General features: G+C 46.1%; 5 protein-coding genes across 5 annotated transcripts; 3 read left to right on the plus strand and 2 right to left on the minus strand.

Annotated features, from left to right (window-relative positions):
• The first annotated feature begins 2563 nt into the window (after positions 1-2563).
• Positions 2564-3969, plus strand: DFJ58DRAFT_252776 (uncharacterized protein). The gene is made up of 5 exons (XM_041379484.1): positions 2564-2735; positions 2782-2987; positions 3038-3462; positions 3510-3880; positions 3938-3969. Exons 1-4 carry the CDS (start codon positions 2666-2668, stop codon positions 3778-3780), a joined length of 972 nt encoding a protein of 323 aa, XP_041235458.1. The 5' UTR covers positions 2564-2665; the 3' UTR covers positions 3781-3880; positions 3938-3969.
• Positions 3970-5411: 1442 nt separating this feature from the next.
• On the minus strand, positions 5412-8075 carry DFJ58DRAFT_848338 (uncharacterized protein; the record flags this gene model as incomplete). The annotated part of the gene is made up of 15 exons (XM_041393616.1): positions 5412-5423; positions 5473-5541; positions 5600-5704; positions 5779-5793; positions 5848-6250; positions 6304-6404; positions 6508-6636; positions 6695-6808; positions 6862-6922; positions 6972-7168; positions 7228-7401; positions 7455-7580; positions 7632-7724; positions 7773-7930; positions 7985-8075. The coding sequence occupies 15 exons, from the start codon at positions 8073-8075 to the stop codon at positions 5412-5414; spliced, it is 1848 nt and encodes a 615-aa protein (XP_041235459.1).
• A 4873-nt stretch (positions 8076-12948) lies between these two features.
• Positions 12949-16057, minus strand: DFJ58DRAFT_719600 (uncharacterized protein; the record flags this gene model as incomplete). The annotated part of the gene is made up of 10 exons (XM_041384659.1): positions 12949-13331; positions 13383-13838; positions 13882-13976; positions 14043-14350; positions 14376-14636; positions 14754-15140; positions 15193-15480; positions 15532-15761; positions 15798-15889; positions 15945-16057. The coding sequence occupies 10 exons, from the start codon at positions 16055-16057 to the stop codon at positions 12949-12951; spliced, it is 2613 nt and encodes an 870-aa protein (XP_041235460.1).
• A 2089-nt stretch (positions 16058-18146) lies between these two features.
• DFJ58DRAFT_736799 (uncharacterized protein) lies at positions 18147-18865 on the plus strand (the record flags this gene model as incomplete). Its single annotated transcript, XM_041386853.1, has 4 exons — positions 18147-18209; positions 18261-18481; positions 18672-18801; positions 18857-18865. 4 exons carry the CDS (start codon positions 18147-18149, stop codon positions 18863-18865), a joined length of 423 nt encoding a protein of 140 aa, XP_041235461.1.
• A 233-nt stretch (positions 18866-19098) lies between these two features.
• On the plus strand, positions 19099-21240 carry DFJ58DRAFT_736800 (uncharacterized protein; the record flags this gene model as incomplete). The annotated part of the gene is made up of 9 exons (XM_041386854.1): positions 19099-19253; positions 19302-19429; positions 19507-19636; positions 19691-19819; positions 19874-20156; positions 20210-20546; positions 20591-20652; positions 20860-21061; positions 21113-21240. The coding sequence occupies 9 exons, from the start codon at positions 19099-19101 to the stop codon at positions 21238-21240; spliced, it is 1554 nt and encodes a 517-aa protein (XP_041235462.1).
• Positions 21241-27740: the final 6500 nt, after the last annotated feature.

Here is a 27740-nt window from a genome sequence, read left to right on the forward strand (position 1 = left end):
TTGCGCCAACGAAGGCCAAATGATGGGCTCGCAGGAGGAGCTTCGGTATGAGACATGGGGTTCGTACCAGCGTCCCAGAAGTCATTGCCCTATAGAAATATTAGAGTTTCAAGAGCAAATAAACAAGAGATTATACTGACATATTTCGACAAGCCTCCGAGTCTGTTGTTTGGCTGCTGCCTGGAGACCTGACTAGCGTGCAAGATCTAACGAAGGAATAAGCAAATGATTAAGGTGTTCACAACTGAATGGCGCACGGTATCTCTTGATCGAACTGGACGTCCCTGTTCAAGTAGTGAGATACAACGCGAAAGCGAAGTACAGACGACTTACCTTGAGCTTCGCATCGGGTTTTGCATTGCTATCATTTGGACTCTGAACGATCACCAAGCCCACTTAGAAAAGACACTGGCAACGAATAATAAACATACTCACACGATCATCGCCTGTATGTTTGAGCGCTGCATCCAGGCTCCATACATATATCTTTGCGTCCAATCCACCACTGACGATATATTTTCCATCAGGGGAAATGACAACAGCTAAAACTTCGTCGTCGTGCAAGAGCGGGTTTCCGACTGGCTGATTGGTCTTGAGGTCCCAGATGCGAACTGAGCAGTCCATTGATGCGCTAACAAGATGGCTTTCATCAGGGGAAAGACAGAGGGAGTCGACGGAATTGGCATGACCGTGAAAAACAACGAGCTCCTTCCCATCAATCGACCGCCATTTTCGGATGGTGCAATCGAGTGACGCGGAGAAAATGTGTGCGCCATCCTTGGACCAACACAATGATGTCACCTCGCTGTCATGGCCCTTGATCTCCATAAGCAGCTCGCCGTCCTTTGACCACACACAGATCACCTTGTCCTCCCCGCCGCTCGTGAATTTGTCCCCTTGTGGAGAGTATCTGACAGCCCAACCCTCCCTTGGCCAGTCTCTATGGGTGGTGTTATGTGTTGGCCAGTATCCGGGTTCCAGCGTCGTATGGTGCCGTCTTGCGATCCACTTGCTATCTCCTGGGCATTGGGAGACCAATCAATGCACCTCACCGAACCGCCATGCCCCTCCCATGGGTCACCGACCATGCTGCTCTTCCTGATGTTCCATAGCCGTAGCCTGCCATCTGCGCTTCCGCTCACGACCATTGATTCATCTGGAGAGATTGCTATCGAGGCTACCTCTACCCCGTCATCATTCCAAGGGCTCCCCACTGGCTCTCCGTCTCTTGTCCACTGACACATTGAACCATCGCGTGACGCGCTCAGTATATTGCAGCTGGTGCCCAAGCAGGCAAGATTCCAAATGATTTTGGAATGAGCCTCGATTACACACTCCGGTGCCAAGCTCCCTGGTGGACGTTCAGGCGTTGGTTTCTTCCACGATGTAGTCCTGGTATTGTGATTTACGAAGTAGGACCGACCGAGTGGTGAGATGTGCCATTCGCATCCGGGAACGAGTTGTCCGGGATGATCTATGTTTCACCATGAGTTCCTCGGTGCTAGTGGCACATTCTTCAAGTTCGCTCACCTAGTCGCACCCCTGGTAAAGGTAGGTTCGATGAAACCATTACGAGTGCATTATCTTGATAGTAAATTCCACCCTCCAACGACTCATCCTGCCACCATTGAGGAGGAAGCGCTCCATTCCCGCCTGCTTCTCGTTGAGTCAGTCAGTAGGCATCAGAATGCAGTTACTCACCTTCCCAAAGTGCATCCTGGCGATATTGTGCACCATAACGTGGTGGATCCTTCTCCTTCGTCCGGCGAGGTGTGCTAACTACCGGTGAGTTCAACGTCACTCCTCGTTTTCCTTCTCTCTGTTGTGCTGATGTGCTTGACTCGGCCATAACGCTGGCGAAGAAAGTTTTTAATTACCGCAGTCTTTACAGACGCGTTGACAGAGCTCAGCAGTATGGAGACTGAATTATCGAGGGCGAGGAGAGAAGGTGGAAATGATGAAGAGACTGCTAGATAAGTAGTTAGTTGTGCATGCTGTATTTGCAGGCGTGCTTTTGCACTGCGTTTCGCCGGCAGTGCTTCGAACGTCGGGGCAGTTCTATCGATTGCTGTACATTACGCGAGCGTCAAGATACTGTGAACAGCACACCGGTCAATTGTAAAATAACCGATTGCATTTCTAATTATATCACGTCATGTTGACTCCCGTCCTCGGTCCTTTCCTAAGCCGCGCTGATCGATAATCCCCAGTGCACAAGAAAGAAGTCCTCCCCGTTAGACTCCATCTATGTACGTAGATCTCCACTTTAGTCACCTCGAGATCAATCCTTTGGTTGTCCTTGATGACGACTCCATCCACTGACTGTAAAGCTCGATCAGACTGCCGAGAGCATCTGCGGCCCAAAGTGGGCTGTCGCACAAGACTTGAAAGTTTACGAGGTCGCTCCAGCTGCATCTACCATTAATTAGGGCTCAAAGGTACCGGTAAATGTCCATTCGGTAGAGATCTCTCAAAGAAAGAAGGTGCGTATTCTGTCCATGATCATTGTGTCGTACTCATTTTACATAGCATACATTCAATAACCTTGATCCTTCAACTTGTGCTTCTCTCAAGCTCACCGTCCTCAACCCCACCGGTCGCGTCTGGACAATGGTCGCAGCGTCCATCATCTACAACGATACCATCGCAGCAGCCGGTTTCGCACATGAACTCGCCAAATATGGTGAATAGTGCACCAAGCGAGGGTCAGAGAGTCGAATACGCAAAGACGATCCGTACGTATCTCAAATCTTCAATTACATATCCCTAATGTACATACAGTCGACCTACTCACGCGCCCACCTCCCCGCCCTGATGGCAAGATCCTCCTGGTATCGCAAACTTCACCAATGCAGTTCCAACCTTCAAGGGCATTATCCAGGCATTTACATCCTACAAACCTCAACTCAGTGCACACAATGCCAAGATCTATGTCCGTCATAGCGGTCCCAACTGGCAAGCAGGTCTTAAAGCCATCCGTCTACTTGGTTCGTCCCACCAAGTATCTATAAACGCGCATACACTAACACAAACACAGACGAACCCCTCGGCATCCCCATCCGTGTCTTCGGCCCCGATACCCATATCACCGAAAATCATGCCCATTGCCCTCGGCCTCAAATCCACAACAAGCTCGACAGCACTCACAAGCATCCCCGCTGTCGCACCCGGCATCCCCAAGATCTCACCCGCAGCTCCCGAGCCCGGGGCCAGCAATGTCAGAACCATCTACGCAGACACGATGTCGTCGTCCGTTTCGATTCCGCCAACAGCACCAAGGGGTCCAGGCCCGCATACAGACCATTCGACGAAGACACCTGCAGCTTCGTCTAGGGTCTCCAGCCACGCGCCATCCAGGGAATGTCGGACTTCGACTACAGCTGTAAACACGCACCCCTCCATTGGCAACTATGATTTACCCCTTTGGTGGACACCACATCCAGAAATTCTACTGGGGCACACGTGAGACTCTTCTTCCCGTATACACCTCTCTCTCAGAAGCCGTCAAGAAGCACCCCGACGTCGATGTCGTCGTCAACTTCGCGTCCAGCAGAATTGTGTATAGCAGCACGATGGAGTGTTTTTGGGTACGAGAGTATCAAGGCCATCGCGTTGATCGTTGTGGGTGTGCCAGAATTCCGGGTGAGGGAGATTCTGTGGAAGGCAAAGGAGAAGGGTGTGTTGATCATTCCTGCTACTGTTGGAGGGATCAAACCTGATTGCTTTAGGATTGAAAACTCTGGAGGGTGCGTTCTCTCCTTTGTGTTCGACTCGCGCTGACCTGAACATCTTACAGCATGATGGACACGTTGTTTTGCCCAATGGGACAGTGACTGATATCACAGATTCCACAAATCCAGATCTGTTCTTTGCGTTGCGGGTGAGTTTCCAGCAGTCTAATCACGTCAACTATCTTAACTTTGTGCGAAATTTCAAGGGGGGATTCAACAACTTTGTGCGTAGCGACAATTGATCTGTTGACGAACGCGCTGACAACAGCAGGGCATTATGCCAGACGAGGGTTACTGTCAAAATATATCCCCAGTCTCTAGTCTGGGTAAGGACTTGAAGTTTGGGTAACTGTGCGCTGACGATCATCTCATGTGTAGGGCGGATGTGTCTCGTATGCGCAAGATCAATGGGAGGCACCAAGCTTGGCTATTGCCAACTATTCGGCGAATGCCACCGATCCAAAGGCATCCATATACAACACATAACTATATTTCTGGAGTGGTGCGTCAGCTATCGCCATTCTCGCTTACTATTCAGCGAGTAACTTACGTGTTGCGTTGCAGGCATGCAAGCCATCAAGAACGCTGTCGATCCGGATAATGTGATGGGATTGGCGGGCAGTTGGAAATTCTAGTCCTAATTCGAACACAGAATACTTGGATGTAGATTCATATTCCTTTTCACCTATACCTACACTGGAGCCTTTTACTTAATGACGGCCATACACTCTCATTACTCGTTCGTTATGTTTCTTATCGAGCGATAACGAGCCAGTATTGGTCAACACAAACCAATTATCGCAGGTTGACACTGTCAATATAAGGCGCTGGTTGTGCCCCTTCAGAAGAAAATTATCTGTACATTGCATAGATCCGACGTCGTCTCGACCGGATTGTCGTTTCATCGTATGATGGTTCGAGTATGGCTGCAGTGTGAATTTTAGAATATGAGCTTAATTACACTGTGGGTAGTGCACTCACGGAAATCCAGTGAATGGAATCACTGGATTCCCATAGGGATGCCTACCAGAATTCAGCGTGTCGCTCACTAGAATCCAGCGATTTCTATATCACTGAAAGGACCAATTTGACATACAGAATTTTCAGCAGCGTCTTCATTGAAATTTGAGTGAACATATCATTAAAATATAGCGAGAGTATCACTTGAAAGAACTGAGGCTATCGCTGGAAAAGATTGATACCGTCACTGGAAAAGATTGATACCGTCACTGGAAAAGATTGATACCGTCACTGGAACAGACTGAAGTCATCGCTGGAAAAGATTGAGACCATCACTGGAAAAGACTGAGGCCATCATTAGAATTGTCCAATCGTAATGCAGCATTAGGGCAGTGCTAATACGTTACAGGCAAATACAAATAGACATCTAATGCATAAACAGAAAGACACGAAGCAAAGTACAGCAGTTGCAATTGATCAGTGAGCTCGAAATGGCGAGCAGAGACAAAGGGCCAAAGATGAAGAGCCAAAGACAAAGAGCCAAAGACAAAGAGCCAAAGACAAAGGACCCAACAGCGGAGACAAAGGGCCGAAGACAAGAGCTGAAGACGGAAGACCCAAGAGCAGAGACCACTTTGAAGAACAGAGACGAAGAGCAGAGATGAAGGGCTGAAGATGAAGGACCGAAGAGCAGACGAAGACCCGGTGGGGGCGGATGGCTCATCTGCGTGACTGAAACAGACAAATCATCAGTGAGACAGCACGCATAGAAAAAACTTACCCTTCGCCTTGCTGGTCGTGCACGTGAAGGTTTAGGCTGTGGTACCGGGGTAACCTGGATGCTCTCAGGCTAAGCGAGGAAGGAATTCAAGGGGAAAGTTGGTGTGAATAAAAGTTCAAGAGCGCACCAGTTCAGAGAGCTCTGATTCGTCGTCGTCTTCATATGCTGCATCATCATATGATCCAGGAAATTTTGAAGGACCCGCTGTTGGTTGCGATTTGGAAGCAACAGGCTAATGTGTAATGACACGAATATGAGCTAAAGTGAACAAGACAATGTCAGTGTAAGCATCGAGAAAGGACATACCACTTTGCGTGCGCGCTGCTAGATGATCATTTGAGCCCATGACCGAACGCAAAACATGATACTACACACCTTGGCAGCAATCTTTGCAGCTAAATCGTCATGCATCCTCTGTTCCTCCTTTCCCTTCTCGATTTCATCATTCATCTCCTTGCGGAAGCGCTCGACCTTCTCAACCCGTTTCTCGGCAGCCATTACACAGTGTTGGCGTGTAATTCTTTCAATGCGTGAGTCTTCTTCGGTCATTGGATGCAAAGAAACACCTGAATCAGCGCTAGCAATCATCTCTTCATATGCCTCTTCTAGACTGCATTCAAGGTCCTTCGATATTAAGTGGATAGCGACCCAAGGTATGAGGTAGTATTCGATATAGACCTTGAAGTCAAGGGGAGCGAAGGCCTCATTGGAAATCTGTTCATGGTCGAACATGGAAAATATCGCAGACTGGATTATCGCTTTTCCTTTCTCCCCGTAGCTAACAAGATGTCATTAATGCAGGGTGATGTCACGACGCAAAGAGTAACTCACTATCCAGGACGAGCGTGATTTGTAACCATTGCCTGGTATGCGCTGTCTGCTAGTGATGGCCAGCTTGGAAAATTCTCGTTCGGCGGAGTCACTTTGCAGACCTGTGGAAGAAAGATCTTCAAGAAACATGTCGTTGAAAAAACTGTAGCGCCTTGTGTTCTTATCGTGAATCATGAGATTCAACTCAGCCTCCATTTGGAGGACTCGATCTGAGACGGTCTCCCAGGTGATGATAGTTGGCCATCCTCGTGCTTTGGCGCATTGAATATTGAGCTTTTCTTCACGCAGTTGTCGAAGTGCTGCGCATATCTCGAGCTCCAGCCAGTAGACCCTCTGATGTCAAACAGCGGTTAGTGTTCTTGAAAGAATTCCACTGTCGAAGCTGTTTGACCAGCTCAATATTGGGGTCTGCCGGCACAAGATCCCTGCAGTTATCGTTCGGACAGACCAAGGGGAGGTCAGCAAACTCATAAGTGTCATCATCATCATTGATGGCAGTGTCAATCTACGATTCAATGAGTTCAAATGTCAGCCAGTGGCGATGATAAATCACTAAACCTTGAGATGTGCCGCAGAGGCTTCAGTTGCCAGTGGTTTAGGCTTGGTCTTGGCACGAGTGCTGCGAGGAATAGGCACAGCTTTTGCTTTCGGCTTGGTAGTTGATGGACCTTCTGTTGCAACCTTCGTGGTGCATGTGTCTGATGAGGATATTGGCTTCGACTTGGTGGCAGGTGGTGGGTCTGGACGGGTTGGAGTGGGCAGCGGCAGGTCTAGATGGCTGAGAAGGAGCCTGGGTCATCCTTGACTTCGGAGCTGGCTTTATGCGAGGTGCTGGAGCTGGCTTTGCACGAGCAGGAATAGACACCTGCAAGTCACGGTAGCTTTGAGTATTAGTAGTGTAATTGAAAGGTCTTGAATACTCACATGTGCGAACTTGAGTTTTTTTTGAGGTCGTGAGTTGTGCTCCTCGTCAGTCCCTGAATCATCTGAATCATGTATGCGCTGGTGTCGTTTTTGTCGTGAAGTTGAGGTTGAAGTATTGTCACCATCATTAAGCATGTCATCAAGTTCCCCGTCACTGAGATCTGAGTCATCTGTCTGTGTGCATACACTCAATTAGCTTGCGGCTTTCAATCAAATAACTTGCATACCTCTGAGTCGTCCTCACTTGCATGCTTCTTTGTGTATTGGACATGATTGCGAAGATAACTAGCCACAAAGTCATTGAATGGCCAATTATCACAGAACTTTGCCAGAAACTGGTGTTTGCGCTGTGCCTGAGCATGGTTAGAGTAGCATATACGCACAGAAAAGGACACAATACTTACATATGATAAAAGGAGTGTGACAGTGAGTTTGTCCTGCTCTTTGAGAGTTTTCTCCGTGTCGAGGTATCGATTCGTATATCGCCGTGCGATCATCTAATTAAAGTATGAATCATCTCAAAGTGCTCAGTCCACACAACTCACTCTAAACGCATTATATTTCCGGTTGTCACCGGCCAATCCCATTGCTTGTTGAAGATTATACCCTCCTTTTAGCTCTGATCTCCCTGCCTGACCCTTGGGCTTGTCAATTAGCTTCTTCGCATGCCCAGTGGGGCCGAGCCTTCCACAATTATCGTTTCCTACTCACACAAATGTTACTCCTATTCCTTCTAGAACTTCAACATTTGACTCACGTTGTACATGACGAAGCTCAGTCTCAAGGCGACTGAGATTCTTTGCAACCCTGTCCATCTTTCCGACCGTTTTTCCTTTGTTGTGGGGCATCGTTGATCGCAGTACATAAAGAATCTGGTGAGTTCGTCTGATATTGTCCTTTGTTGACGTGTTATTTGGTGGGCACGTGACAATTTTTCCGAATTTGTCCAAGTCTTTCATGGTTTATCGAGTCCTGCACAATGCAACCACCTAGCATCTGATACGCTGGGTTGCATATCTTCCAGTGCAGGCGCAACCCATCCATACCAATTCGTGACTGGAATCCTCGCAAAGCTTCTATCACAATACCTGACTGGTAAATAACTGCTTCTTCCCAACGAAACCAATCAAACTGACCTACCACCCACAGCTTCTCACTCTGCACTAACACACCATGCACCTCCAACTGCCAATGCCCTGGACAATCCCTCCCTATCCCTGATTCCAACCCTACCTCCCACTGCTCCTTCGTCTTCTACACCTGACCAATAGGCTATGACTACCTCACCCAACTCCCCACAGGGGAACATGAGCTCATGCTAGGCGGTGGATTTGCACAAGATGGCGATGAGGGATATGAGGTGATGGGAAATACGGACGATACAACTTTATCTGGTGTGCTTCCTAGGTAGGGGGAGGGAAGGGGTGCCTTTGGATGGGGGCGAGGGGGAGTGGGCAGAAGGATGCGTGCATTACTAGAGAACATTTGTTTGATTGCTGTATCTACATTTCGTCATCCGAAATATAATCTTCATTATACTCCTCATCCACATCCGCAAATGATGCACAAGCAGCATTGATGGTACGATCTATGATACCCCACCTTCTGCGAGTATTAACTCGGCCTACAGCAGCTTTTATATTGCGCAGATCAGGTAACGATAATTGGCAGGAATTTCTTATACTCCACAAGGATCTGTGAAGCATCATGCCCACCTGTATCGCAGGGGGCAATGACTGCGAGGATGTGGAAGGAATTTCGGTGAGTCCCCCATATGGCCCTGCCATCCAAGGTGCAAAGTAAGATCTTCTCAAGGCGACCATAGCCTATGACATTGATGATGCGTTTTCCTGAGTCATTATATTGAATCTCGTACTGCAGATGGTAAGTTCTATGATTGAATGACAACAATAAACTTACCCGCACAAAGGTGTTATCTCTGTAGGATTCCGTCAGTCGGCGAATTGCGAAGACAGTCCGAATGGTGTCCCCTCGATGGCAAATCCGTGCTTTTCCACACAGCGGCATCACCATGGGCAGTTGGGCTTGAATTTGATCTTGCCGTCCACCAAGGATCTGGTGGAAGTATGTAGCAATGGCACCCGATAAGTTATCGTCTCTAGGCCTATACTTGTAGTTGATAGGTGTGCAAATGATAAATTCAGGATCTGACACCCAATATCATTAATATGTGTGCCAAGTCGTCATTTGATAGATTGATGAGCACGTACATGTTTCAAAAACCCTTTCACCCCGTTGCAGTTCCCCAACTTGTAGACGTCGAGATGTCACACGAAAATCTTCGCCAAGATCATATTTTATTGTCACCTGGGTCAGATAGGCCATATACAACACCCGACGACTGATATTACTCCAAGGAAACCGGCGTGAATGCAGGTGAGCCTGGAGAAATCCACAGTAGCGCTCCATGTAAAATGTCCAACTCGTCCATACCGGTCCACAAAATCGTATCCCACTTGCGACATGAAGCAGACCATGTATGGGGAGGGTGCATGCCGACAATCGATCCTCTGCATATTGGTAGTAGTACCTGATTGGAAGGTTAGAGTCAACAATAGCGCTGCATTGAGAGGAATGACACTTACTCTTCATATGTTTTGACCCATTGAATTAGTCCTTCGTCGAGTGCATCGATCTCGCCATGAGTAAGTTGGAATTGAAGCATTTTCTTCATCATCCCTGCAAGTTCGCACATGTGGTCATAGTACTTCACGTCTTCGAATCGATCCTTGAGTATGATTGGGGCCAGGTACATGAACCAAAATCCCCATGCTTCAGCTGTAAAATTTGAGCGATCGTGAGCAATATTCCCAAGGGCCCGTACAAAGGCTGCAGGGATGTGCTTGACAGCATCTGCTGTTTCAGCTCCGATTTCTTCCCAAACATCATCTGGGATCTCGTAGCTCTCTAGACCAGAATCAAGGCCTTTAAAACGACCGGTCCACAGATTGACAAGGGTAGGTACGACATTCTCAAGAAACAAATGCATCCATTCATATGGAAATGATTTCAAGTAGTCCAATGATTCGACACGTCGTAGTGCAGGAGGGCCGCAAATACCAGTCTGCTTGGCGATGGCAGCTGTTGCTGTTCTTGTCGTGACTGACTTCAATGCTTCATATGTATCGAGGTAGCTCTGGTGTGAGCGAAGCGGTAGATGACGAGGGTCAAGAGATGGTCGAGGCTGGTGGTCGAGATCTGGGGTGCCAAGAGGTGTGTAGTACACTTTGCCGTGGCCGGTGATATTTCGTACTCCTTGTATCTCACATGAACGACATGGATAGACTGCATTGTGTCCCTTTATGTTCAATAGCTTCTCAATAGCAACAATATCGCCGTCCTCAAAGATGATGTATGCATGGAGATCAAAATGATTTCGAGTGGATGCGTCAAGTGTACGCACTCCATCAGCAAGAATAGCACATTCATCATCCAAAGGGACGAGGAAAGACTCAATGTCTTTCGGTTGATGAGGACCCGGAATAACTCCCACACAGATGAGGTTCTCCAGACGAGTTCGGATCTGTGGAGGCAGGTTGAAATTTTGCAGAAGGATGGGAGTAGCAGATGATCCCCCACGGCGTCTCTTGAAGACGAGATAGCCATCAGCAGATAGGGCGAGCGCTATGTCATGTCGCTTGTGAAAGTATTTGTGCCTTCACTCAACACTGTCTATGATAACACGACGGGAGCAAAGTTGGCGATACCACTCGCCATCGAACACATCCCTGATAATCCTTTCACTCGGCACAAAGTTGTGGCGATAAGTCATTTGTTCGATTATTGCAGGATTATGGAAAAGAGCCTGAAGTCGAGGGATAAGAGGAATGTACATGAATGTGCGTCGAGGGCGTCCGTGTTTGGTATATCGGGCTTCATTGCAAAAAGGACATCTTTCGTCATGAACATATTGTCCCGTGTAAGCGATGCAAGATTTTATGCAGCAGTGTATATTCCGGGGTTCAATTCCAGACAGCAGCGCTAAGCGGTGAACTACGACCCATTCAGAATCCAACATCATTTTGTGTTGGAAAGCATAACGCATTCTATCATAGGCATGGCGAGGTATGTTCGCGAGCATCTTCAGCTGAAAAGCTCGGATATTGTCTTGGTCCTCTTCTGTAACAATGTCATTACCTGTGTTAAAATGTTGAGCATGGGGTCGATTGAACAGGAAAACACTCACGGATGTCATAGAAATCACTGTCAACATTTGGTCCTGCCCAAGCATCGAGCTGCTCTGCAATATCCTGGAGCGAAAAGTGCAGATACTCATCATCATCTGCTTCATCAAAAATGAAGTTGTCGGGGATATCGATTGGCGTTTCAGATTCGTAGGAGAGATTGGATGCCTCGTCACAGTCGATATCACTACAGGCACCCTGACTATTGCCATCATCGACGCTCATGCCATCATCTGATGACTCAGTGCAGAAGGACCCAGGTCTGCCAGTCGAACTATCGCGATCCATGATTAGTATAATCAGAATAGTACTCTCTGTTGATATTACAGCAGGGCAAACTCACTCGTCATTGGAGCTACCACTCTCTTGCTCCATATATCTGTCTTCATCATCTCGCCGGTCTGAATCCGAGTCCTCCATACATTTGAGCTCGTCATTGATAAATTTGCGGTAGTGCTTATTGCGCGCAGACTTTGATAGCCATTTGCCACACGATGGTTTGCACCTGCAGGTTCCATAGTCATCAGTAGGTAAAGAATTTCTCAGTTGTGACATGGCTGGTCAACGTTGAAGGCGCGATGTCGATGGTGGTGAACGAATCAGAACGATGATCGATGTATATAGTCTTTAAATTATTATGGTCAATGCGCCGGGTAGAGATACACCGTCAAGTATGATAACGTTGAGCTCAGTCAGCAACTGTGCACATGATGGTGATGCGGTGATGGCTTGCCTGGTCCAGATCTTTCAGCTTGGATTCAGTGTGTTCGTCATTTATTTTTTTCGTGCTCAATGATTAAGTCACTGGTTTAAAGTGATCAATGCTAAAGTCAATAAGATTTTCAAACATCATATTCTCACTTAAAAAGACCTGAGTGCCATTTCAGTGATAGACCTACCGAAAACTTACGCGATCAGTGACGAACGCATGTAAATCAATTGATTTTACTACCCACAGTGTTACTAGGCCGTGTGAAAGCTAGGTGCGACCAATCTATTATATCTGATCATTTATTCTGGCACACTGAAGAGTCCAAGTCCGAAGCCAAACATCAACGCGTCACACCCAGCCGGTCTACATACTATGCATAAAAAGTGGTTGTGCGAATCAGTCGGTAAACATACACAAGCTCAGGGAAGAGCGAAAATGATCGAGTTTCCCCTTAAAACTGATGCCGAGGTGCATCTGCAAAACCACTGAAATGAATGCTTAGCTTAAGCGTGTTACGGACACTTATGAACGCTTACAACTTCAGTAGCGCAGTCATGCGATTGGTGGAGAGCTCGGACGTGTAAATTTAATGACGCAGTAGCGTCATGATTGTTAAATGGTGGAAATAATGGTATTATATTGAAATTCCTGTTTGGAACCACTAGTTTAGGGTTCGGAATGCAGGTACTTGCATTCCGAACCCTAAACTAGGGCCATTTGTGATCAGCAGTGACGACTGTTATAAAACTTCATGACAATTGTATGATTATCATCTGTGCTGTCACTACTAAGATGAGCTACTGTCTATGTGAACTCTGTGCTAAATGTATGATAACTTTCCTTATCTGCAAAGCTGTTCAGGAAAAACCGGTCATAACCCTCCAAACAAGTGGCTGAAGAAATCTTCTCGTCCACCTTGCTACCATATTCTGGTATCAATTCAACAGCGTGTGTTACATCCACCAATGATACCACACCACCACACCTATAGTGTTTGCCATGTTTGTCTACCATGTATGTGCGCTCTATCGTCCACATTGCAAGTTCGGGACAATCATTGGGATTAGCGACGAAATGGAAGAATTGGATGTAGAGGAGTGGACTGGAGAGGAATGTTGGCAGCACCAGGTCAGACACCTGTGGAATCTTTGGCTGAAAAATAAGCCGAACTTGTGCAACACGATTGGCTGAAAATAAACTTAAGTTAGGTTGAAACACAATTTCAACAATAGACTTACTACTTTGGCCATTATTGCCTGCGACATTGATTAGGATGGTATCACAGTTTCCGAGGGGGAATGCATCACTTGGTGGGTACACTTGTATCACTCTACTGGGCATGATGACCCGTGACTGGAGCGCAGAATGAAGTTGTAGTCGGAATTTGTTCCACGTGCGAAAGTGACCATATCTATGGTCCCAATGGGTGTGCTCGCCAGTGGAGAGGGATAGACGATTAATAAACTGAGAGAGCGCATGAGTGAAGTCGACAAGTGAGTATTTGGTTTGAATACTGGTAGCTGTCAGGGCCTTAAAATCTGGCATTGAAGTCAGATGGAAGGCAGTGAGAGCGTCTCCAGAAAGAACACCCTTGAGAAAATGATTCCGAACTGGTCGAGGTCCGTGAACAGAATGCGCTTCATCAGGGAGAACATGAGAAACCCAAGAAAGTGCTGGATTGACAGTTGTTACTTCTTCATCATTCAATGTGTATAGCATTGACGAGTGTCGTGCCACGAGAATAGAATAGTGCATACAGGTTAAATAACTCCATTGACTCGTGGCGACTGAGAATCCGTACGCACTGCTCTGTAAAGTCAGCAGACCGCCGACTTGTGCGCTCAAAGAGATGCTTGCAGTGTGTGATGAGTAAGCGCTCTGTCGTGTCAGCTGAAAACTGCATCAAAGAGCCTAGTCTCTCAACTGTGCCTCTGAAGCTTTGCAATAGCTCTAATTTTGGGATGAAAAAATCTTCCTTCACGCCCTTCTTTCCCCTCCTTGCCTCAGCATCGATGATAGCATCCTTGAATCTGTGAAAGTCTGCAAGTGCCTGAACCATTGATTGTAGGGAATTGGGAGAATGAACGGGATTCTGGGCAAGATAGATGAACTCTACGAGGGCGCAGATTGAACGAATGAATCTGGGTGGAGCAGCGCCTGCAATTGAAGCAACAATGGTACATTGAATATCTTGGTGCTCGCAGTCCTGTCATTTGGTTGACATGGGTAACACCTTTGGTGAAGTGGCGTGTTCCCACCCGCTTATGCTGAACCATGAAGCGAGTGTCGAGCTCATGTTTTCCTACCGTCTCCTTGACCCAATTGAGTGGATGGTCTGCAAAAAACTTGATGCAGGAATGCAAAACTTCACTAGTAAGAAAGACAGATGGGCACACATATATCCAATCACGCCAATATGGCATGTGAACTCCAGACAGGTGAACCACTTTTGCTGCCTTCTGGAATGCGTCGAGATCCCAAGGATCGACCTCCTTGGAGATTTCATAGATAAGTCATAGTGTATGTTGTCCAGTATGAGGAGGGTAGAGAACTCCGTCGCCAAAATTTTCTTGTATTGCCATAGTTATGGGAGACATGTTTCTGCTGACTGTGGTGATCATGGTAGCCTCTGGCAGGTCACATATGTGAGTGACAAGTGGCATAAAGACATAACAAATGTATCGAGAAGGATCAGGCATAAAACAACCATCCTTTGCTGCAACCTTGAGGCTGGCGCACACAAGATCGACACATTTATGCCATAGTCTTGCCTGCAGAATGCCCTGATAGTCAGGATGTACACGAAACTTAGCAATGGGCATGTAAGCGATACAACGCCAAGCTCGTAGTGTGGCCTTGGAGTGAATTTCTGAATCGAGGTTACCGATTGTGATGAAGAGTGGGTGCATCTCGAGCCCTCCAGTGGTGCATGTCACAGGTGTTTTATCTGACCCCAAGATGATCGGTACTTGTGTAGCACCGACCGGGAGATGGTCCTAAGAACACAGAATCAATCTTTGAACAGTAAACTTAAGAGATAAAATTGACCTGGATTTTCCATGCCATATCGGCACTCATATAATCCCCATATTCTCGTTGACCTCCAGTATTGACAACATGGGGCTGAAAGGTGATGTGATTGGCAAAAACCGGATCACTGAAGAGCTGCTTGACGACCTCTAAAGCATCATGCCAGATGAGTTGCACAGGGTAAGTAGTCTTGTAGCCTGTAAACTCTATGTTTGAGACCTTCCATGGCACAAATGATGGCAGTGCATCGATCCAGTCTAGAAGTTGGTCCTTTGAGGAGAAAGATGGTCTTGGACGGGTGTGAAACTGTAAGCATAGAGTCAGACCTGTCAAATAGCGCTCTAAGTTGAGTCCTACCCATTTCAACTTCAAAAACTTGTCGATCTGAGTTTGAGTCAGGTTTTCAACCAGAAACCTTCCCAATTCCCACTCCCCTTCGTCATGAAAAGGATAATAAGTGTTGCTTTTTCTCCAATAATCATATGGATCTTCTTGCAACCTGTCGAATAGGTTTTTGCCGACACCGAAGATATAGCCAGATTGAGGATGATAATGGCCGGTGGTAGATGATCGTGATGAATGTGAACCTCACAATCCAGGTGAAATTGGGAATTGTTGCGGACGTGATTCGTGAGGCCAACAGGTAGACTGAGAATTGAGATGCAGAATGATTGCCTTGATAGAAGGGAACTCCCTGTTACAGTTTGGACAAAGCCTGGTAAAGGTATGTCAGTCTGTACAGTTATGATCATAAAGATACTCACATTTACAAAAAGCTCCTGTGCAAGTATTTCCTTGTCAAAGCTTTGCTGACATTGCAACACAGAAAATGGTGAAGTCTTTGAGACTCCGCAGACTGTGCATTCACACAGGGTATTGCCATACTGATATCAGCCTATAGGATTAACAGATCTCTTCCATATCTCAGTACATTTATCCCGCTGTGACAATCATATTGGCGCTAGGCATGTATACCTGCATAAGCCTTCAATAGGTGGACCAAAGCTAGACCTCATATCATTCACTATTCCCCTATACACGGTCTTCACTTGTCTCAGCTATAATCCTTGTCCGACGCTATTCCGCACTTTCCCGCACTATGCACGCACATTCCCACAGCGCTATTCATGTTCCCGCGACTTATCCTGCGCTATTCCCGCGCTTATAGCACTGTCGGAACTACCAGCAATGTGTCTATAGGAGCATTAGTGCATGTCCACTCTATCTAGCGCTTGTTCCCACGCTTAGCGCTTATCCAGCGCGCTGTTCTCGCGCTCTAGGAATCACCCGAAACATCGGAATCCATCCATGGTCCATCCTACCTCATTGGTATGTAATTTGCCTTGCCTCGAGTTTGTAAAAAGTGCTACAGTCTTATTACATGTATATCCTATCCCTTCTGAGTCCGAGATGGTATAGTTTACTAGTATAAGAAGCCTATGGTGACTATTTCAACATTACTTCCCTTCGACTGTATTTCCTTCCCTTAGGTTTTACTTAGAAGTAGTCACCCCTTTAGTTGCGCTCTTATGGCCCCTATTTGACTTCCCTTACTCTTGCAATCAATACCCTTGATCTCACTCGCTATTCATTACCCTCCTTTGACTCAGTGTCCGCTTTCTTGACTTCCGCTCTTTCCCGTGCATTAGCGCTCTATCTTGCGACGCGCTATTCCCGCGCTTTAGTGCTCTTTCAGGTCTTTTGATCTTAAGTTGTTCTTAGTAGCTTTTCCCTCGGGTCAAACGTTCTTGCATCTTTGTTGCAAGTATAGCAGCATAGGCAGAGCATTAGACATATACTGGCTGAGTACCTTAACAAGTGCCTAGTCAGGTTGTGTTTTTCACACCGCATCACCAGGTTCAGAGTTCTTATAGACAATGTCTTCTCCATCTCAGCGCAGCAGTCCTCTCCCAGTCTCATCTCCTCCTTGCCCAAGCAGTCCCCTTGGCCCTCCTTCAAGCAGCCCCCCATATTCTCCTCTATCCAGTCACTCCAGTAGACGTCCTGCTACTCCTGGATCACTTCTTTTCATTCTAGCTCCAAGATAGGGAGCTCTCCCGATACAATGCACTCTGACTTGTGTGGTTCACCACAAAGCCCGCAGCTACCTAAGCCTGCTGAAGACACGCTGAGGGCGAGGAATGATAAATGGATACTAAGGGGGAATGTGTAGTGTGGCTCTCAAGTGCTCCTCTGGAAGCGAGCAAACAGTCGTCCCAAGGGGATTGCTACTGAGAATAGATTCCTCTAATATAAGTGAGGGAGATCCAAGACTAGAACTTCGGTCTAGGAAACCTAAGTAGAGTGCTAAAGCCTAAATGCACTCAGAATAAGTATGAACTGCGCGAGGCGCTTCGAATGTGCTGATAGTGCGGCGGCCAAATATAGGACGCGCGCTGAAAATGACTGATGCGGCTCAGAAAGCTCGAGTGGATTCAAAGTGTTACTGGGGCTATGGACTGCGATGCTCGTGGAACGGAAGTAAGTATCCAAAAACTAATTCTAACGCGGAAGTACCGCTAAGCGCTTTCCCATGGAGCGGAGCCGAGCAAGTGAGTACGTATGGTGTGTAATGGCACATAAGTAAGGGCCCGTAACGCGAAGAATGTCATACGGCGCAGGAATATCATCAGCGTGATTCAGGCAAGGGAAAATACGCACCAATGGACCGGGGAGGACATGGGTAGGACGTGCGGAGGACAAGCGATGGGATCTGGTGCGCTGAGCTGTGAGCGGCGCATACGCGCACGCAAAAGCGCCTGCGGTGCGGCTGTGAGGGAGGCTATAGGGAGTGAAGGAAAACGCTAGAAGTGCGCCTGTAGGGGCGCAAGCCTCTACAATGCATAGCATATTATTTGATCCATCTAGCTCTCCAAACCTTGAACGTGCTGCTCGACACCAGTTCATACACAACAGAATGAAGAAGAAGCAGTCTCCATATCCTGTGTATCCAGCTCCAATTGAGCTCCATTATGCAGCCCGTTTCCTGGGGCGAGAGAGCAACCCATATGTATCATTTGACTGCAATTTCCAAGGTACAATATATGTCTTCTATCAACGTACAAAGACTAACTTTTGAATTTAAGCATGCTGAATACTTGGAAAACGGCCTTGCGACACTGCGTCCATCAACCTTGTACAAAGGATATAAAGCCAAACTTGCTGCCCGTGAGACTGCCCGCCAGCGACTTGTGGTAACTGCATGGGAAATTGAGGAATCTGAACGTTTTACTGCATTCCTTGATGCCCTGCATGCCGAAAATGAAGACCAACTGGGATTGGCGGACAAGGAGTTGCAGAGGTTTAGGTCATTTTTTTTCCGAGCATGACCGCCTGCAAGTTGATGATGATAGAGATTATCTTCAAGCCATCTATTAAGATGAATGCGAAATCCTTCGTGTTACCTCAGCCCAAGCTGAACAGATCTCCAAGATCTTAGGTTCACGGGTCAAAGATGCTTTCTTGCAATCTGGAGCTGCAAAATCGCGACCCCGTAGTCTTGAGATTCCTGATGATGAAGATGACCACATCGTTCTAGACAGTTCCGAAGATCTGGATTCCGAAGAAGAGTGCCCTGGGGTGGGGGCTGGTGAAGCGTCTCACCAGCCACATGCCCTTCCAATCATGGTATGTGAAACAGATTTCTTGATATCATCTTATGGAGCTGATCAATTGATAATAGGACATGTAATATGCATGCTGTAGTAGTGCTGCTGTTTGATTATGACCACCCCATATTGTATCAGTTTGTCACCCACATGCTTTATTTTTCCATCGTACCCCTTCATCTTAACCTCCTTTAGCATCTTCTCGCTGCTTTTTGATGACATGTGTTTTGTTTAAGTATGATTTGTAGTAGAATGCTACACGGATATTTATCTGTACCCTTGATCCTTCCTATTCCCTCAATTGTGGCTCTAGTAAATGCCTCCAAAATGTACTAAAGGTAAAATAACGATACCAAAACCCGCTCGCGGGTCTGGTCTGAATCCTTCGCACTTCCCTGCAAATACCCAGATGGATCTCAGCGACGAACAACCAGAGGAGCCAGCATCAAATGCTTTCAATCTGCATTCATAGTATGTGTCTTTCTCCGTGTCAAGAAACGCTACTAATGCATGCGTTAGCTACAGTAACTATACCAATCCGTCATTCAGTACACATTCCGGTTTTGCGCCCTTCAACTACAATGATGACACTCATGCTGGCCCATCGTCAAGTGCTCAAGATGATCCATCATCAAGCGCCGGTCTTGGTTCATCATCAAGCGCTAACTTGCAGTAAGTGTTTTTTTCATTTCAAGATCTACTACTGATGCACATGATGCGCTAGCTACAGTAACTATACCGATCCGTCCTTCAGTGCACATTCCTGATCATGCGCCCTTCAACTACAATGATGACGCTCGCACTGGCCCATCATCAAGCGCCGGTCTTGGTTCATCATCAAGCACTAACTTGCAGTAAGTGTTTTTTTTTCATTTCAAGATCTACTACTGATGCACATGATGTGCTAGCTACAGTAACTATACCAATCCATCCTTCAGTACACATTCTGGTCATGCACCCTTCAACTACAACAACAATGCTCAGTCTGGCCCATCATCAAGCACTGGTCTTGGTCCATCATCAAGCGCTAACTTGCAGTAAGTGTTTTTTTTTCATTTCAAGATCTACTACTGATGCACATGATGCATTAGCTACAGTAATTATACTGATACATATTTCGGGATGCATTCCGGTCATACACCCTTCAACTACGATGACAACGCTCACGCTGGCCCATTGTCAAGCGCCAACTATTCACTGCCTAACTATCATCCAGACGAGCTTTCAGCACTTGATGATATGTCAGGTATTGTGCCCAATCCGCATCACATCCAAGTACCGTACTCGTCCACTGAAGCTGAACCATCTCTGGGACCTCAGCACAATCCTCCCCCCATTACAATGGGGGAGATACCGGTCTCACAAGTCATCCATGTAAGTCTCAATTAGCATGTCTCATTAATCTCACTAAAAACTCGACATTATAGACTACGGGACCTGCACGATCATCTGATAGACAGCGACGTGCTCGAAAGTTGCCCGGAACCCTGTATCTCACTCATCAAGACTCTGATGTACAGGCCAACATTGCCGTGACAACAGAGGCGAATGTTACTGTGGTGCAAGCAACCTCAGGGGCCCCAGATGACAATCGTCACTTCATGGTCACGGGAGCCATCCGTGACCAAATATTTCAGTGTGCAAAAGAACTTGCAATGGGGGTTATATTCACAAAAGATGCAATGGCCACATCAACTGATGACAAAAACCTTATCGTCAAGAGTCTCCTTCGACAAGCAACACCGAAATTTCCAGGGCTTTCTGGTATGTTGAGTCATATAATTATTCATTAACTGATGTACCAATAGGAACACCACGCTGGAGCAATCAAAGTAAGGACATTACGAAGATATGGCGCAAAGTCATTGTTGTGTGCACAGTGCTCATGACATTCACTCGAGATGGAATTGTCGTGGTGTACGACCTTTTCTTCTGCAGGGCAGCCAAATTTCCCCTGAGGCTTCCGTGTCACTCGTGTTGGACGTCTCATTTGAGATAATAGCTTCATGCACAAATATTCATTTAATGCGGTACAATTTTTACTTAACTCCAAATGACATACTGAGTTTTCAAATAGGATGGGATGCTCACAATTCACGCAAAGTTCAAGAATCCATTTATCCTCTTCCTCATCACCAAACTCATCTGGAATACCCGTTTCCTATTGGACAACTTGCTCACCTCACCGCATGAACAGTTACGCTACATGATGGGATTAGCTGGCACATTCACGAAATGCGCGCTGATGGAACAGGGACGTGAGGTGCTCAGCGCCACACGTAGGTTATCTCCAGAGGCAAACTCTTCAATGTTTGATGATATCTGCTCAGAGATGGACGATCTCAGCATCAAGGAGCAGGCTGACTTGGACAAGTGGATAGATCACATAGTGGTTTGTGGTGTTTCTCAACAGCATATCAAGGTTGAACTCTCTGATTTCAACTTGGACTTGGACTGATGCGGCCTGTGACCTATAATTCTACTGTAGTGTGACATGTGAACCATAGTAATATTAGAGTTTTTGTACATATCCTCGCGAAATTCAAGATATTTGACTATTTCACTGACTTAAGTGCCATCCAAACTATCATTTGTGTCAATCAAACCAAAACGAGTGTTTACGAAACACCGTCCTGAGCTACACCAAATTAGTTTGTTCTGAACATGTTTTGACTTCGTGTCGACCAACTCGGCTTTTTCAGATGTGGACAACGACGACCAAGCAAAAATCTGCCTAATTTCATAAGCTACTCCAAATTCTCCTGTCCTTCACATGCACACTCGAGCCTAAGTTAAAATTTGGATGTTTGTTGCACTGAATACAGTTGACACATGACTAGGACTACCACACTCAATTGGATTTCCTTGTAGCTCCCAAGTTTTGGTGTTCCACAGCTTCATCGTGTCAAACCCTTAGCAGCACTTTTCCATCGCAAGAACGGTCCAGCAAGTAGATGTGTCTGGAGTGGGCTTTGATGAGTTGGGTGAGTGATTCCCTGTGATTCCCCAATTTCTCCATTCCAAGCGATGACCTCTCCCTTCAGATCAGCGCTTGCTACCAATAAAAATTGCTCATCTCGTGATACCGCCAATCTCAACACGCAGCTGCAATCCCCCTCCATCTTCTTCAATACAACACCTGTCTTGAAATCCCACAGACAAAGTGTTTTGTCCTTCGATGCTGTAACCATCCGTCGTGTGTTGGGAAACACTGCAATTACTCATACCCCTTCTTCATGACCTTTGAACCCTCAGCATATGGAACGTGGTCACTGGTGCTTAGAATGAGTTTTTACTGAATGTTGGTGGCTGTTGAGCACGGTTGAGGTGGAATTTGGAGCGACTGTGGACATCTTCCTCTAAGTTGCAGAGGTGCGTATACTGTGTGTTGTCTGACTAGGATGTGAAAGGCAAGAAAACTCTCCAAATTTCACTATCCTCCACGGTCAACGGTTCAGACAATTACCAACAGGTTGATAATGTGGTCGTTCGTGGGGGATGAGGTGTGTTGAACTTTTCAAGCGAACGCTAGTGATGTAAAAGGGGCAAAGAACGATAGAAACTAATAATGATAGAAACCAATAAGTAGCACAAGATAGTGCTATAACCTTCAGAATAATGTGTTGCAGCTGTATGCAATGAACTAGAACTATACTATATCCCTCTTGGATATTCCTTACTTATACTTCAGCAATGGAGAACAAATTCACTAGCGGGATCAGTCCCAATACGTGGCCTCGAAACCAACTCTCTGCTGCTCAGGATCTCACAATGAGTAATGACACAGTCCAGAATAGAATACACCTTCTTAATGTAGTCTTAAGTGGCCAAGCTCTTAATATTCGTTGACAGATTGTAGGTCTTATTTGTGTCTACCCTAATTGATGAATAATATGCGAGATTCTCCCCACAGAACTTTTCCTGTGTCTAAAAGAGAATTAGAATGATTGAATGATGATAGAATCAAAGTTGGCTCAAGAATGTGGCCAAATACTTCTGAAGAATGTGAAGTATAATGTGCTTTAAGAATGTGCGATAGAATCAAAGTTGGCTCAAGAATGTGGCCAGATACTTCTGAAGAATGTGAAGTATAATGTCAAAACAATGGAGCTAAATAAGCTAATATTTCTCCTGATATTCACTTGAATGTTCACTCAAATAATGGGGACAAAGAATCTAAGGGGTGAAAGAATGTTCCCCTACGTTCCCCTAACTGTGCTTCACTCTGTTAATACTTGGGAATCAAATTGATTGCTTCACAAGAGGGGAAAATGAGCCCCCTTATATACTACTAGACTAGTGGCTGTGCTACTGATTACTAATGTACTATAGAATATTCCAGAATGTGTCAGAATTATTGAGAAAGAACTATAGAATGTTATAGAATGTTATAGAATGTCATGGAATGTCATGGAATGTTATGAAATGTCATAGAATGATTGGTAAGATACTCATAGAATGTTCTAGAATACTCAGCAAAGGCTGTGTTTCAGGTCCTTCTAGCACTGCCTTATTGCTGTGCATTGATTACCAATCCATTCCAGGCTATTTGTTGTATATCTTGGTTTGGTTGGCATCACTGCCTTGAGTACATAGATGTAAATAAAGTGTGCATAGAATGTGTATATACATATGTTTAAAGGGTACGTTAAGTATTTAATTTGAACCGCTAAGTCGTATCTTGGTGATACATGCTCAGAATGTCCAAAGTAAATTGAAGTAAGGTATAGAAAATTCAGGGGAAGTGCATAGACTATAGTAAGGAATTGCATGTATCATAAATTTGCCATGACCATGTACGAAACAGGTTTCATGCGTGTCAGCGTTTATGCTGCTTGGCTGCATTAACCTGCCTTGTTTTAGTAGCTGCCCAGGACATGAGGCTGTTTGCCTCCTCACGCCTCCATCACCGTTGCAACAAGAATGTACCCTACTCTCATGCCCACAGTTTTTGACAGTATACCCTCCCAGTGCCCTCTGCAGTGCATACATGTGTCCGACTATTGTCTCCACAGCTTTTGGAATGTATCTTATCGCATCCAATCGAGCAGCTAATGTTTCCCAACCCCCGAATCCGACTATCTATCCTGCATGAGTGCACAAATATCATTGTCTTTCGTGTTGAGCAGCTACTCCATGTCATATACCATATATCCGGTTACAGATCCGATGATCTGGATCTCAGATCTGATCCAGATCCGATGAACATATCCGTCGTCCGGTCCACAGATCCGCTTTGATTCTTATTTCCTTTCCTGTTCATATAACTCTAACTATCGTTCATCTCCTTTCGGTATTCCTGTACACCGGTATACCGGTTATCCTTTACTTCCGCTTTGCTTACTGATCCGCTACACTTACGAATCCGCTTTTACTTGTACTTCATTCCCGGTTCATGATTCGTGATCCATCCGACTTACCAATACACTCCACTTAGACTTGCTTATACTTTCATACATAGCCTCGCACCTTTGCTTATTGATCATTCCGTTAGCTATCCGTAGTATATAAACCTTTGTATATGCGCTGTAGTAGATCAGTTCGAATATCATCTTAGATTGCACTCATTCCGTCTGGACTCTAAGTCCCTCCGTTATCCGTCTGGACTTGAGTACGCTACTCTTGTCTACTCCGAGACTTAGGATAGATTCCTATAGTCTACATATCCGCCTCTGTCTTCGGACAGTCCTCACCCGTTAGTTTCTAGTCCGGATCCGATCCGGATTGGCCGTTACTCTATACGTTCGATATCCGGAAGTCTTAACGGATCCGTTGCAATACTTATCCGTTGCGATACAAGACTTATCCGTTACAATACTTATCCGTCTCACTAGATGCGATACTTTAGCTCTCTGAAATAAGGGGCAAGACTCGGGAAAGGGGCACAAGCGCACGAGCTGAGGCCGAAGCCCTTCGGATCCGATACTACTTGAGGACGGTCTTAACACTCCAGCACATTGTGACTCACCATGTCACTCTTTCGAATGCATGCATATAGCCTACTGTAATACATCATGTCAACTCTCAAGTTCTGCGTGTTCCTGCATGTAGCCGAATTTATCTTTCTTCGCAACTCGAACAGCTACTAACTCTGCAATGGGGGCATGTCCACTTCCAATATGCATTTCATCCAACACTTATGCTTTTTTCTGCAGCCTTGCTTCCAGCGTTCCATTCATCTCATCCTCAACTTCTAGCCCAACTGGTTTCGGTTTTCTCATTTGCCAATACCCTACCAAATCCATCCTTCATTGGAATCATGCAACAAATACCAGTGCAACATGGTTGTTAACCTCTGCTGCGGAGGTGTAACTCGCGTCAGTAGAGCAGGAACTCATTGAAAAATTCGCATGCTGTACTGCCTGCCTGATTCCATCCTTCACCAATTCTAATTTTCCACATGGGGAATCACCATGTTGGTCTCCAAATTAAAGTCTGCTTTCAAGTCAGTATGTGATAAAATACAAGTTTGATCATCAAGGTACAAACAAAAACCACTCATAGATCTTTTGAAGACTACAGTACCTCGAGCTGATGTCCATCATATTGCCAACAGAAGTCATGTCTTTAACCTGTGCAATGATATCATGATCCGATGTGATCCTCTTGAATTGCACATTGCATTGCTGCACTGGCAAAAATCTACCAAAAGTTTGTCAAAGGTGAACTATCAAATGCAATGCTCGCGAGTGAGAATCCGTGTTGAACTTGGGTACATGACTCTCCGGTTCTCATTCATGATACAGATTTGAGGGTCTAATTCTTGCGTTGAGGTTTCCACATGTCGAAGGGGCCATGCTCTCTACGAGTATAGCATTCTTGACAGCAATGTTGACAACCACGAAACGACGCACTTTGGAACGGTTCTTGAAGGCAAATGAAGCCAGGTTTGAAACTAGATCGAAAACAGGATGGTTTCGTTGTACACTAAAAACATCAAATCACTACATAATAGGGGAAATTATCGAGCAACAGAGAGTTTAGTAGATAACCTCATGACTGATGCGGGGTGGGATGACGACGACCAAAGAAAAATCTGCAGCAGCTAACTTCATAAGAAATCTCTCCCATCCCACTACCTGCGCCTTGTGTTTCCATTGGGCATCCTTCAGACACTTGTGTCTCTGGCACAGCCTGAGGCTGACCTGCTTGGGTCGAACTACCAGCCTGGTTGCCATTGGTACGTTGCACAGCTGCAGGCCGCTTCTGCGCAGGCCACTTCTGCTGCGGTGGGAGGGGAAACGTATATTCTCTGCAAATATATTGATTTCGATATCAAAAAGGAGCAGTGACGACTCACATTTTCCTATTGAACTTCCTCCTGAAAATAAGTTGAAATTCCACTGTCGGGGCTCAAGTGGCATTGATTGTGGCATGTTTGGAGGTCGATTGTTGAAATGCAGCGAACCCAGCACATTGCGCCAACGAAGGCCAAATGATGGACTAGCAGGAGAAGTTGTGGGACGAGGTATGGAGTTGGTATCAGCGTCCCAGAAGTCATTGCCCTATACATATGTTAGATTTGCAAGGGCCAAGAAATGAGATATCATACTGATATATTTCATCAAGCCTCCGAGTCTGTTGTTTGGCTGCTGCCCGGAGACCTGACTAGCATGCAAGATCTGATGAACGAATAAGTAAATGATCAAGGTGTTCATAACTAATTGACACACAGCATCTCTTGATCGAACTGGACATCCCTGGTCAAGCAGTGAGATACAATGCATAAAGGAAGCGCAGACGACTTACCTTGAGCTTCATATCAGGTTTTGCTTCAGCCACCAGCTGCATTACAACCACATCCCACTTATAAAATACAATGACAATGAATAAACACACTCACATGATCATTGCCTGCATGTTTGAGTGCTGCATCCAGGCTCCATGCATATATCTTCCCATCCAAGACACCACTGAAAATACATTTTCCATCAGGGGAAATGTCAACATCCCAGACTTCGTCGTCATGCAAGAGCGGGTCTCCGACTGGCTGATTGGTCTTGAGGTCCCATATGCGAACTGAGCAGTCTAATGATGCGCTGACAAGATGACTTTCATCAGGGGAAAGACAGAGGGAGAAGATGGTACTGGTATATGACCGTGAAAAACAACGAGCTCCTTCCCATCAATCGACTGCCATTTTCGGATGGTGCAATCAACTGATGTAGAGAAAATGTGTGCGCCATCCTTGGACCAACACAATGATTTCACCTCGCTGTCATGGCCCTCAATCTCCATAAGCAGCTCGCCATCCTTTGACCACACACAGATCACCTTGTTCTCCCCGCCGCTCATGAATTTGTCCCCTTGTAGAGAATATCTGACAGTGAAAACCATTCCTTGGCCAGTCTCTATAGGTGGTGTTATTTGTCGGCCAGTATCCGGGTTCCAGCTCGTATAGTACCGTCTTCTGATGCACTTGCTATCTCCTGGGCATTGGGAGACCAATCAATGCACCTCACCAAACCGCCATGCCCCTCCCACGGGTCCCCGACCATGCTGGCCTTCCTTAAGTTCCACAGCCGTAGTCTGCCATCTGCACTTCCACTAATGACCATTGATTCATCTGGAGATATTGCCATTGAGCCTACCCCTCCTCCATCACTATTCCAAGGCCTCCCCACTGGTTCTCCATCAATTGTCCATTGGTGAATCGAACAGTCCTCCGACGCGCTCAGTATATTGCAACTGGTACCCAAGCAGGCAAGACTCCATATGCATTTGGAATGACTCTTGATTACGCACTCCAGCGCCAAGCTCCCTGGTGGACGTTCAGGCATTAGTTTCTTCCACGATGTGGTCCTGGTATTGTGAATTGACGAAGTAGGACCGACCATGTGGTGATACAGTGCCATTTGCAGCCGGTAACGAGTTGTCCTGGGATAATCTATGTTTCACTGTGAGTTCCTCGTTGTCAGTGGCACATTCTTCACTCACCTAGCCGCACCCCTGGTAAAG

This window comes from Suillus subalutaceus (genome assembly GCF_016647625.1).
Source record: "Suillus subalutaceus strain FC151 chromosome Unknown DFJ58scaffold_295, whole genome shotgun sequence".
NCBI classification, from domain to species: Eukaryota; Fungi; Basidiomycota; class Agaricomycetes; order Boletales; family Suillaceae; genus Suillus; species Suillus subalutaceus.